General features: G+C 45.6%; 1 protein-coding gene across 1 annotated transcript in view; it reads left to right on the top strand.

Annotated features, from left to right (window-relative positions):
* The window catches only part of Rme-8 (receptor mediated endocytosis 8), a 187,602-nt gene extending 183,458 nt beyond the window's left edge, over positions 1 to 4,144 (top strand). Inside the window, exon 47 of the mRNA XM_075695386.1 lies at positions 3,027 to 4,144. Within this exon, the coding sequence (XP_075551501.1) occupies positions 3,027 to 3,112 (86 nt within the window). The 3' untranslated portion in view covers positions 3,113 to 4,144. The remainder of the gene's footprint in view (positions 1 to 3,026) is intronic.
* The last annotated feature ends 8,831 nt before the right edge of the window (positions 4,145 to 12,975 follow it).

Here is a 12,975-nt window from a genome sequence, read left to right as displayed (position 1 = left end):
CACATAAAAGACGCGTAAGGAACTTGTACCAGTCGATCAATGAACCAGTCGTGGCGCAGTAAATACTCACTTGAAGCTTCGCACAAAGTATTTATTTCCCACAGCGCGTCGTCGTCCCGCAAAATTTCACATTTGGCAAATGACTGCACCACAAAATCTTGTGGAACAGCAGCCCACACCGAATGCACCCGACCACACGTAGCCGTCAGGGAGGCTTTTTTGACAGGTCCAGTTGGCGTTATTTCACGGTCTTCTGCCACCAGCCACTCTTACTCATGGCGGAGCAGGTCCTTAAAAGGCGAAGATCCGGGCTTGTTTCATGACCATGTCGCACTTCACTGGCAGGGACTGATCGCGCATTTCAGCGACGTATGCCGCAAGCTTAGCCTACAGCTCCGGAAAGCGTCCAGGCTTCGGCACCTGGAAAATTCGTCACTTGCCGTCGCAGGTGAAAATTTTGCTTCGCTGCAGTCACCACTCTCGCACTGCCCGTTCAGAAACATCGAACTTGCGGCCCACTACGCAGTGATTTATTTCTTCGGCGAAAAGGATGGCAGCCCTCTTGAATGCTGCTGTGAACAAGTGCCGAATGATTAGTGGGCCTGGGGCACTCATGACGACTGAGGAAGCATAGAAGTAGCACGTAGCCGGCAGTCAATTGGAACGCGTCAAACTATAAAGAAAGCTAAGCGCAACAGGGAAAGAGAAAACCGCGAGCGGTGTCTGCTCTTTCATGAACTACCGATGCTCCCCGCAAGCGCCGCCGTTCTGAGGGTGCCATCACGAATGGAACAGCGGCGCTTCCATCAACTATTGACGCCCTCTCATGAGTGTCGCGTGCAGTGTAAAACTCTCAAAAATGTTGAAAAACCCTTCCGAAAAGTGAACAAACACGTGGGACAGCGAAAAGCTATGGATAGGGCCATAGAGCAAACATAAAATTGTAACTACGTTGTAGCTCCCGTTGGTCTCGCTTTTTTGGAGGTGCCATGTTTTGGTTTCGATTGTAAGTCGACCCCCTCACTTCAGATTTTCACATTTAAAAAAAAATGGTCGACTTACAATCGTGTAAATACGGTATATCATGTTTGTGAACTTTTCTTTTTTGTGATCTCACTAGGCCAAGCTGATAACACCTGGTGTACCATGTTAATGTTCCTTTTTTGTCTGGCTAGCTAGCTCCAAGTACCGAGCCAGTGTCTGCATTTTCGTCAAACGTCCAATTTAACTTTCTGCTGCCTGACCCCACTGTGGTTGTTCTCTCTCCTTAGCATGGGGCTAATATGTGCTAATGTACGACCTAAAATGAGTTGACATGTCATAAAGTGGCCAGACAAAGTGTATCTGTCAACAAATTAATGGGGGGGGGGGACTTGTCTTCTTAGGGCAAAAACTTGTTGCCCTTGCTGCCCTGACGAAAACAGGTCCTGTTGTCGAAATGTGGGCACCAGCAAAAGACGCCCCTTGCTAGGCTGTTGTTGATCACTTCGAAGTCTGTATCTACTCCGTATCTCCACTCGGTTGTTCATATCATTGATGGAGCTAAACCACTTTAAGGGACTGACAACTGGCCAGAATGTGTTGTAAGAAGTTGATGGAAAGGAAACAACCATGATTTATAGTGATAGAATCCAGCACGGTGTTCGGGATTTAAGTAGAAAATATAATTTTAAATTGGGCAAAGAAAGTCGGAAAGACCAGTAAGTGGCAAAGCCTGGTGGTGAAATCTTTATACTTCGAAATGCAGTCAAGAGATTACTGTACATAAGTCGACTGTCATTATGTACGGTACGGCTATTGCTTAAAATTGCAGTTAGTATATTATTAGACACTTGCACTTTATTCTATGCGTAGCACGAAGTAAAGAAAGTTCACACTAACGAGCGGCACTCATGTCGTCCCACATGCATGGCGGCGCACGTGCTGTTCTATGCGTGCGAGTATAGCGCGAGTTTGCAAGTACCCAGAATTTTATGATCTCCCTGTGATACAAGATGCCATCAACAAGTTGTGCCATAAATGGATACGTTTTTTATCTTCGTGTTGACGCGTGTCTGTCGCACTGTACCTATGCCGTGCTCTCTGCCGTCCGTCGACAGATTGTCGCCGTCGGTACAGTGTGACAGAGGCGCCCACACAAATGAAAAAACACTGTCGCTGACAGTCGGCAGACTAAAATCGGTATCAGGTCGGCCTAGTGTGAGTGAGCCTTCACCAATTGGCATTCTCCAGGTGCGCTGCTTGTCGTGGGGATGGTAGTCTATCATGCAAGTCGGATTCGTCGCTTCCGCTGCCGCTTTTGTCCATTGAAGCATGACGTACTGGTGCGAATTCGTAAGGACCTAACTTCAGAGCATGCATGCGAGCTAAAAGCCTTTGTTCCGGCTCGCTCAGGTCTTTGAGAGACGGCATCGGAAATCAGGAGCGCACGCTTGGCTACAGTGACATGAACCGTGTACCACGTGTAAAAGCGTCGTTTTGTTTTCGATGCACTTGGTTTCGTTTTGACTAGTGAAACACCAAAGCAGTTGCACAGGAAACCACAAGAATACATAGCTATTATTGCAGAAATACTTGAACGCTTTGGAAAACATGAATCGCAGGAACATTGACTTGATAAAAAAATACCTTTTCCCATCACGGCCGCACTTGTCATCTGCCTCCCACTAATGCCGGCCTATAATCGCTATCGCACTCACCTATCACAGTTTTCAGCATGCTTCCAGGGAACGACTTCATCCTCACTGCAGATCGAAAAACTCTGATAAAAATATGTTCCACGGCGTTTTCCGCGTTACTACTTCATGATTAGACGCTCTGGCCAGTAAGCATTCCATTGCACTAGAAAAAGTGGGTGCCATGAAAATTGGTTGTCAGTGCCTTTAAAAGAAGCGAGAAATAATTCCCTTAGGACTTAAACACAGAAAAATCCACAAAAATCAAAAAGAACCCTCTTTAAGATGAGCTGAGATAACAAACCTGCAGGTGGCCCTTTTAAGATTGAGACATGCTTTTCCGGCTCACAGGTGCAGGTACGGCCATCGCTGGCTACCTCACCCAAGGTTCCAGCCAGCACATGCCGCAGACACCGCCGCCACTGGGAGAGAGCTGATGCCCGCTGGGACTCGTATACGACACAAACGTGCCTTCCACTGTGATGTTGGGGTCGCTGCCAAACCCTGTTCCTATCTGGTCCAAAGCTGTGTGCGGGGAGGGGAAGTGTGGTGTCTGCATGAGGCATCACTTGTAGAATGCAAGCTGGCCCGGCGAAGAAAGTCCCTCCCCGCAAAGGCCACCTTACAACGAGGCAGACTCACCGCTACTACTCTTAGCATATGTCTCGGCGCTAGTGGCAATGCCGGGGCTTGTTTGTGTCTGTCTCGTGACTGAACTTCTGCCTCCCCTGGCATCCCGAATTGATACTGCAGCACTTGCTGGAGTGATGTCCAAGCCAAAGGAGTGAGGCCGTCGTGCTGTTTCCCCCCTCCTCTGGGCAGCTTGCTAGATTGTTTATAATGCTCGTCAACGTGACAAGTCTCTCGTGGAGCTATCAAAGTGTCAGCCACATTTTGAGCAACCCGCAGATGAGTTTGATTTGTACCAGTTTTGTTTGCCCCATAATTTTTAATGTTGTTAGTTTTCAACCTTTCTTCCAATTTCTCTTGCTGTGGCTACAAAGTTGCAAAGTTGGAGCTTTAATGCTGCCGGTGCTGTTGAGGAAGGAGTAGTTTTTTTTACAATGGCCGTTGGTAGGCACCTGTTTCTGTAAATTGTATGTCGTTTTTTGCTGCAGAAAGTAAGAATATGATGCTTATTGTGAAATGCTTGTGCGTGTTTTGAAACCGGTTTGCAATAAAGACATTCCCCTTGCAGTCGTCTGTACAGGAAGGCATGTGTTGACCCTCAAGCAAGGATTTGGTGTAACTGATAGTATTATTTTTGCTGCGTACATTTGGAGACTAAACTGAGCAAATGTTTTCTAGGTGAGAGCTAAGCTAAATAAAGGAAAAAAATATGCATATAAAGATTTTTATGAAAACAGGTCACATATTCTATGTTGATGTGACAGTTTGAGATTTTTTCTGCTACTTTTTATTTTTAAGTCAACTAATTCACGGAAGAATAAATTTTTGTATGTGCTATACTTGCATCACTTAGTGTCTGTCGGATAAGAGCTCAGTGCAGGCAACTGTGACAGCAGATTAAGAGGCTTTATACACAATGTTGCTTCTGTGACGTCTGGAGGATCGGCCATTGTCTGTGCAGGTGCTACTTGAAGACCGTCCCCATCGCTTCTCGGCCCACAAAGCTATTAAGGCACTTTTCTTTCTTGAGGGCGACTGGCTTATGTGAATGTCTTTGACTCACTCAAGCCCTCCACGTATGTGCGCAAGCTCACCGCGGCTTTCCTTTCCCTCCCCTCTCACTTTTTCTTTCTATTCCCTTTTTCCCGTCCCCCAGAGTAGGGTAGCCAACCAGACGCATCTCTGTTCAACATCCCTGCCTTCTCTCTTTATTCCCTCCTTCTCCCCCTGTAGAATTGGTGCTCTGTAAGATAAGCATGAGCTGGAGTTGCTTGCTTAATGTTCTGAAGATCGAGCTTGTGTATGGAAGTGTAATGGAGGACCTCCTTTTGTTGGGACTGCTCCTTATGGGAAGACGAGCCTGCAAAACAGTCCTAGTAATAAAGTTAGGATTGTAAAAGCTAACACAATGCTGGTTTTGTTCAGTTTTCTTGAAACTTCTTTGTTCGGATGTATGAATAGTAAAGTCAAATGAGGTAATAAATATATACTATATATTATATGGCACTTAATATCAACTTTAATATGGCCTCATAAATTAAAAGCCATATATACTATATGGCAGATGATGCCCTATTTGCATTTAAGTATATTTAAAGTTGTTCACAGCTGAAAATGCAGCTGAATAGAGAATTCGCAAATGAGAAAAGTTATACTTTTCTACGTATTTCACAATTGTATGTAAATGACAGTGGTAAAGGAACTAAACTGTGCTTTTCTAGTATTTGTGCATATAACATGGCGTTCATTGACGTTCATCTCTGAGAAGCCAGGTGTAATATTACTACTATACCATGTATAACTATCGCACTGCACGTAAGTGGGGCGAGAGTCACCAAGGAAGCAAAACATTGTTTATGATCTTTGGTTGAACTTGCCTGTTAAACCCTCACTCTGATGGCAATTGTGTCAATGTTCCTCGCTTGTTAATGTGAGCCTAATGTGTTAAGGAACCTTTCATTCTGTCCGACATACTTTCTCCTGCAGGGCAGTGGAATGTTTTACTATGTCTTAAGATAGAAGTTCATGAATTATGCAAACAATTATGCTATGCAAACATGACTGGCACTGATGCTTTAGGCAACTTGGTGGACATGCTGTGCACAGAAAATTAGGCTCAAGAAGTGCGTAATTAAATAATTACATTACCTAATTCAATTTTTTTTTTCATTTAGGATGTGCATGTACAAGGTGTCTCAGTTAACTTTAGCCAGAGTTTTCATATACACGAATGCCGCGTAGCTGGACAGAACCAAGGTAATGTGGTTTGCCATCGTTTGGAGATACAAGTTATCTTTTTTTCATTCTGCCTAATTAGCTAGTCTTACTTACTGAGCTTGTCAAATATTATGATTAAATTAAAAGTGTCGATGAGAAAATTGTAGATTGACGTGAAAGACTCCCGATACAGCTTTCTGTTGCTCAATACATGCTACATAAGTGTTTCTTGAGAGCGTGAAAGAAGCCCACAAATGCACACAAAATTGTGCGACTGGCCGCTCGAGGCACTTCGCGTGTATTCGCGTGAGGCACCCACAAGCACCCAGAGTATGTCAAGTTATACCCCATACTGCGGTGAAACGCTGTCTGTCTGTCGTGCCACAAACAGTGCAGCTGACACAGTTGGTGTTGCTCATGTAAAGTCATGCTCAAAGCATAAGCATTGCTGAAGAGGGAGTTTCTTCTTTGACTATGCTGCAACAGCACAAACCGCACAAACCCACTCAAGAGCTACAATTATGAGCAGGTACACACAAAACCGTTACTATTGCGGCGTTAACGGTGTCTATATTTTGAGCCTTCTGTGATTGACACCACGGTCGCACGTGGCAGTGCCAGTGGTGTTTCTGCAAGTATGCGTGGTCTTGCAGCTCTCCACCTCAAAAATTATTGCTATCAGTGGCGGGAACCACGGTTGGCATGCCTTGACTGCATCTGCGGTTGTGTGCTGGGCTGCCCTTTCATCCTGGTTCTTCTAATTTACGCGTTTTGCTTGTGTTACGATTTACTTTGAACACTTTCTTTTTCTAAATGCAGCAGATCCAACGAGTGAATCTATATACAGTGAAGCTTTTTGTGAGTGCACAAAGAGTCGAAACACGAGTTTGTGTTTATCAAGTGCCTGCAAAAAGTTACAAAGAAGGTTTTGTTCAGGCATTGTAGAGGGGCTAATGTCATTCCACAGATGCGCGAAGGTGAGCATTATGGTCCCTTTTTTTTCTCTCCCCAGCATGGTTGGCACCGCTGGATGGATGTTATGAGCATCCCCTTTGGAACGGGGCGGTTGGTTGTCCCACCAAGCTTTTGCTATTATACTGCTTAATATCCTACCTACATTAAAAAAGAAGAAAAAACTGTACGATGAACTCCTGTAACCAAATTTTCTGACCCCCTATTGTGAACTTTGTTTTTGTCACTTCCCTACTTTTCTTCCAACAGTCTTCCAATTGCTTCTTGCTAATCTCTGTTCCGGACATGTTTACTTTCCCCCTGCTCTTGCTGAACCCAAGGGCTTCAAGGAGGCCAGTGGTGCCTATGTCAACCGCTGGGCAGAGATCTTCACATTCTAATAAAACGTGCTCCATCGTTTCCCAAGCTTTACCGTAGCAAGCACACGCATTTTCTTCCTTGTATCTCTCTTTATAGGTGCGTGTTCTAAGGCATCCTGATCTCTCTTCAAAAAGTAATGAGCTTCCCTTTGAGTTATCATTTGTTTCTTTCCCGATTTTGTTTTTTCCTCTTAGGTAGTTACTCATGGCACATTTCTTTTCCATTGCCACCACCCATGAGATGATTTCAGCCTCTCTGACTTTGCTCTACATTCTTTGTTGCTGTGTTGCTCACCCTACAGGCCACATGCTTGCTAGTAAGCTTCCCAGTTCTTTTCCTCCACTGTGAATCAACGTTTTCCCTGTACTCAACACTCTCCCAGCCCATTTACTTTCTTCTGTATTCCTCAGTCGTTCTTCATTATCAATTTTATTGTGAGCTTCCCTCACTTCAAAACTCATCCAGCCCATATCATCCTGCACAGCTTCATTTGTAGCCTTCCCATGAGTGCTTAATACGAGGCGTCCCACTGACCTTTGGTTGCCATCTAGTCCTGATTGTACCATTACACCTTTCCACGTAACCCGAAGCACCTCTACCTATTGTATCCCCATATTGCTCTGCGTTTCATTATGGCTGCATTTCTCTTCCCCTTCACTGTTATTGTTTTTTCCTGTTTCCATATATCTGTTGCCTTCGTTTATCCATATACCAAGGTATTTATGTTCTTTTACCCGAAGTATTTCGTCTTTCCGCTGCTGCTACGGAGAGAGCGCCATCTGGTGGTGGTGCAAGGAACTCAAAGGCACGCGTCCTCTGCTGTGATTGGTTGGCCTATCCGGTTAGCAGCCAGGCCGCAGCACCCACGGTCACGAAACTCTGCGACGGTCGCAAAGAAAAGCATCGCTTTAGAAAGTTCAGAATAATTACTCGAATTACGTCACTACGTATGAACTACGTCTGCCCAGGCGGACATCATTGCAAGAAAAGCCAAGGCAGCTGGCAATTCGCTAATTAAACATGAGATTAACTTTTAAGTTGCAAACTTTACGGCACATGCTTATATATACGTAAGAGTTCAAAGTAGTCGTCATAAAGGTCTAAAGTTTCGCGTTCGGACATTTCAAAACGGCCACGTACAAAGAAATAGTTGGCCTCAAATTAGTCGTCGAATTGTACCCGCGATTACGCAAGCAGCAGCACTGCGAAGCGCGGGTCGCGGCCGGTGCATTGCAAACCTCCTGTGACGTACAGAAGGGTGTTGCGAAATGGAGCTGCCGTCGCCACTTCCCTGTTCCCGCGTCCTTGCTAATTCCGATTGGCGCTAGATGTGCAGCTCCCGATTGCATACCTATAGCCACTTCAGCAGCAGGCGCAATATGAACCGCTCTGTCGAAGATTCGCCTGCGCGCCCTTGCCTGCTGCACGCGAGCTGCGCGCGGCCTGGCGCTCCCTCCCACAGTGCCTTGCGCCTAGCCAGCAGTCGACGCCGCCAGCGGAGTGAGCGCTCGCGGCCGCCGCTGACAGCGCGTGCGCGTTTCTGGAAAGGTCCATTTTGACCACATTTCCTCCTCGCCCGCCGCTCTTAGAGGACGTCTAAGCACCGTGGAGCTTACAAAATAAATTCTGCTGTGGCAGCCCTCGCAGTTTCTTACCAGCGCTTGCCCGTAATTCACCCTTGAAAGCGGGCTGAACTACACGAAGAACAGTCGCCGTTCAACTATTCTTGATCAGTTAATATGAATGTTAGAGTAACTGGAAAATTATAGAATCTTGTTTCGGGCTTTGTAATGACATCGTGATCACCCATACAAGTAAGTTTCTAAGACCTTCAAGCTTCATCCTAAAACCAGCGACTCAGACGGACTCATCGAGAACCATCTTTACGCCAAAACTGGCTTTGTGAAAGCCATTGGAAGTGAGAAAAAGAAAAGATGAAAAAAAAAACGTCCTATCATCCGCGAAATGCTGACGTCAATATATTCCCTTAATAAGATGGCGGTGGCCGGCTTCAGCTTTAGCACATTGCCTTCTTTTTTACACTTTGCGAAGCACCCTACATAGGTAGACCTCGCCCAATTGTAGTGCGGTTTTTCAGGTGGCCGTTTCGATCCACTGGTTGGAGCACAGTCCTGGCATATAAAACACGGACAAGAAACACGTTTCGCAAGCGCGCAGCGTGGAGGTCGAAATCACGCTGACGTTACGCGTGCTGGCGAAAGCAGAAACGAAGGAACGCGTCGTAGTAATCCCTAACTTGTGCTCGAGCTTGTGGCGTAGAACCGAGGTGTTTCGTCGATTCGGAAATGTTCCCTTGCTTCTGATTACCTTATTTTGATCCCTCTCATGGATTGCAGCGACCAAACCGCGGTAATCGTTGCGCTGTGCCTGCAAAACGTCCAGCCTGCCTAGCGAGCCGCATCAGACTTTCTTAAATACGAAGAGAACTGAGCCGGAGGTTAAAAAAGGAAACTGTTTGCGCGTGTTTGCGCAATGCCTCCGAAATGTGCAAGCACTCGTTCGCGGCATTGCTCCAGCTGCTCCAGGTACGACAACTTGACTGTTGACCTTCGTAGGCAACTCCGTACTGTGATTCGTGTTGCAGTGCATCACATAGCATCCGCCAACATGAAGGCAGTAACGTGTGTCGTGCTTTCAGAAGGTAAATACCTATATTGCACTGATAGAACGAGGCTAAAAACTGTTTAAGTTACCTTGTTAGTGTGTCTTCGGATAAAAAACGAGAGTGCAGTTTGTGAATCGGGCTGTACCTTTCTCTTTATATAGTTAGCTGCTACGTGTGAGAAGGTAGTCTGCATCTGATGATTGGTGCACTTGTTCGTGCTCGCAGTAAGCACTGTTCGAGGCAGGGTCCAGGCTTCTTGGGAACGCTGTGCTCCTATCTAAACACATGTAAAAGGAGAATTCGTTTCTCTCGGCGACCACTGCACCAAATTTGGCGAAGTTTGTGGCATTTAAAAGAAAAACCTAAAATCGAGTGACTGTTTGTTTCGAACGTTTGATTTAGGTCGTCAATTTTTTATTAAAAAGGGGCAAAAATAGAACATTTTCAGAAAACGACACTATCAAGTTTACAACTCGGCAATGAAAAATGGTACCACAAATCTGTGAAATGCATCCATTAGTACGTCTAAAGCGGACAAAATTTATATGTTACACATGAATTTCAAAAAAATTTTATAATTTAGAACAGCTTTTGCAGAACCTTTGTACACAACGTAACAAATTCACGGAAGATATAAAATGACATATCGTATTTGCCCGCTTTCAATGATCTAATGAATACCTTTTACAGAACCGTGATACCTTTTCTTGATGCAGACTTATTAATTTGTAAACTTCGTCCTTCTATATTTTTTCAATTTTTCGAATTTTTTAAAATATAAAAAAAAACCGAGGCCCTAAGTCTAAATTCCGCTTGCAACAGTCACTAGAATTTAACTCTCTCTCTCAAATGCCTAAATTTCATTAAAATCGGTCCAGGGGTTATCTCAGAATAACGTTTTTGCGTTTTACATGTATCCTAATAGGCCATGTCGGAGTTGGGCCCGAGCTAAAGCTTCACTCTTAAAACGGTTGCACCCTTTGGGGTGTATACTTGTCCCACAACGATACACCCTAAAAAAGTTTGCGCCCTTTAGAGTGTATATCTGCCACACAACGATAATCGTCATCTGCCTTGATGCGTTTCCTTTCTTTAACGCTGCGAGCCCGGTACTTTCCAGTGACGAACGGCATGCGCGTTATCAGCATGACATAGCATTCCCGACGGGAAAGTAGCGGGAGCGGCGTTTTCAAGAAAGGAAACGCATCAATGCAGATGTCGATTATTCTTGCGTGGCAGATATACACCCCAAACGGTGCAAACTTTTTTTTTAGAGTGTAATCGTCATCTGCCTTATTTGAGTTTCCTTTCATGAAAGCTCGGCGCTCGCTAATTTCCTGTTGAGAATGCTGTGTCACACTGATAACGCGCAAGCCGTTCGTGACTGGGAAGCACCGGGCTCGCAGCGTTAAAGAAAGGAAACTTTCCCAGGTACTACTTTGTGGCGCAAAATACATTTCTTGAAAAGGGACAGAAGAAAGGCAGTGAAGCGCTTTACTGTCTTCCTTTCTTCTGTCCCTTTTCAAGAAATGTATTTTGCGCCACGAAGTAATACCTAGGAAATCTAAGCACCAACTTGGCCAAGAAGAAGTCCTTTTGAAACTTTCCCAGGATCAGAAAGTTTGATGATGCTGGGAATTCTCTCTCTCTCTGTGTGTGTGTGTGTGTGTGTGTGTGTGTGTGTGTGTGTGTGTGTGTGTGTGTGTGTGTGTGTGTGTGTGTGTGTGTGTGCGCGTGCGTGCGTGCGTGCGTGCGTGAGTGTGTGGATAGGTGGGACAGTAGGCAAAATAAAAACAAAGACTTGGTGGTGCAACCCACTGCCCCATTTCGAAGGAGACGCTCATAACACCCTTCCATCCATCGCGAATGCATGTTCAGCGACAACCTATACTCAGTTGTCGCTATCTTTTAAAGTCATCTAAACATGCACACCCATGGTCCCCTCGGCGCCCGCACTTCTGAAGTTAATCGCAAAATAAATCAGAGCAATCAATAAACACGTTGACATTCATTTGGTCGAATATATGGCCCATATGGCTACGAGAGAAAAGGAAGCTACAACTGCTTGCTTTTGAACTTCGTGCCAGAACCTGCGGACCTGCCCACCCTAGTGCACCTCACGGATATTTCAAATATTTTCTCGTACTTTAAACGTAGGAGCAGCTCTCGGAACTTGCTAGCTTGAGTCTCAGTTTCCTTTAGGATAACCGATAAGTAATTAACCAGAACCGATAACGGATGTAGGAGAACAATCTCGCACGGCATGTCGTCAATGCGATGAGTATTCTTTCTTTGTTACTCATGCAGCTGCTAAAGGGGGCCTGTGTAGGCCTGTGCTTCAGCTATCCTCCATGACGTCGCGATTTATACGAAGCGAACTATATTTCTATCACAATCACTTCGGGTTGCCGTACGTTAAAAACAACGACGATTCAATTACTGCAGGGTTACTTTTGAAGTCCAACCAGTAACTTACGTACGCTTCCTACGGCGTTTCATTGTGGCTTGCTCCTCAAAATATTGTGGCATTCGCCATTACATAATGGGCGATGAACCAAGAAGCCGGCGGTTAAATGGAAGAAGGGAGAAAAAAGAAAAAAAATACAGCTTTAGAGAATTGTAAGGTAAGGTATACCTTACCTTACAATTTACACCTTAAAGGTGTGAATTCTGAAATAAAGTGGAAATAGGCTAATTCCACAGTGGCTCCGTGCATGGGTTGCCGTTGCTTCGTTCACACAGACTGGAAACTTCCGCGTGAGTTACTTTGCTAATGCACTTGTTATGTAGCGCACACGAAAGCCCATTGTTCCAGACAGATTGATAAATGAGGTCAAGGGTACACCCTTTAGCTATCGTTGCGCGGAAAATGCATTCGCAGCTGCCAAATGGCACTATTTCGCTGCTACAGAAATTGCTGGCGTTTGTTTTTCTGCATATCAGATGACTCCGTCGCAAAGGAGTTCGCCATATAAGAGGCTACATGGAGTCTCCGTACATATAAACACGAGGCGTTTAAAAATACCTGCTGGCTTGGGGTTGTTTGGATCCGACTGCTGGTACGATCTGTTGGGAACTCGGCGCTGACGCCCGTGGTTGTACCTGGGTCGCAAGCCCCAAGGGTAGCGTTGGCCTGGCGGCCTGGGGTACAACTGGAAGCATCCGAAGGTCCCGGCAAAGCATGAGTCGACTGGTAACAACGAAACAACTTGTTTATTTTAACATCGCAAAGAGTTGGCGGTCAGGTTGACCGAAGTAGAGAGACGGGAGAGCACTTCACTCAACAGAAGAAATCGGAGCCCTCCTTTTGGCGTCCGGGGGCAGCTGTTTTTATACTCTCGCAGTTGAGGGCAAGAAGGAACCCCTCAAAAGACGAGCACGTGAATGTACAATGGGCTAATGGTGACGCACACTGTCGTGGCGCTGCGCACGATCTCGTAGCACCCTGTCGTGGCGCTGCGCACGATCTCGTAGCACCCTGTCGTGGCGCTGCGC

Source organism: Dermacentor variabilis, chromosome 6, assembly GCF_050947875.1.
Source record: "Dermacentor variabilis isolate Ectoservices chromosome 6, ASM5094787v1, whole genome shotgun sequence".
In the NCBI taxonomy this organism is placed as follows: Eukaryota; Metazoa; Arthropoda; class Arachnida; order Ixodida; family Ixodidae; genus Dermacentor; species Dermacentor variabilis.
The sequence above is the reverse complement of the archived record's forward strand: the minus strand, read 5'-3'. Positions and strand labels throughout refer to the sequence as shown.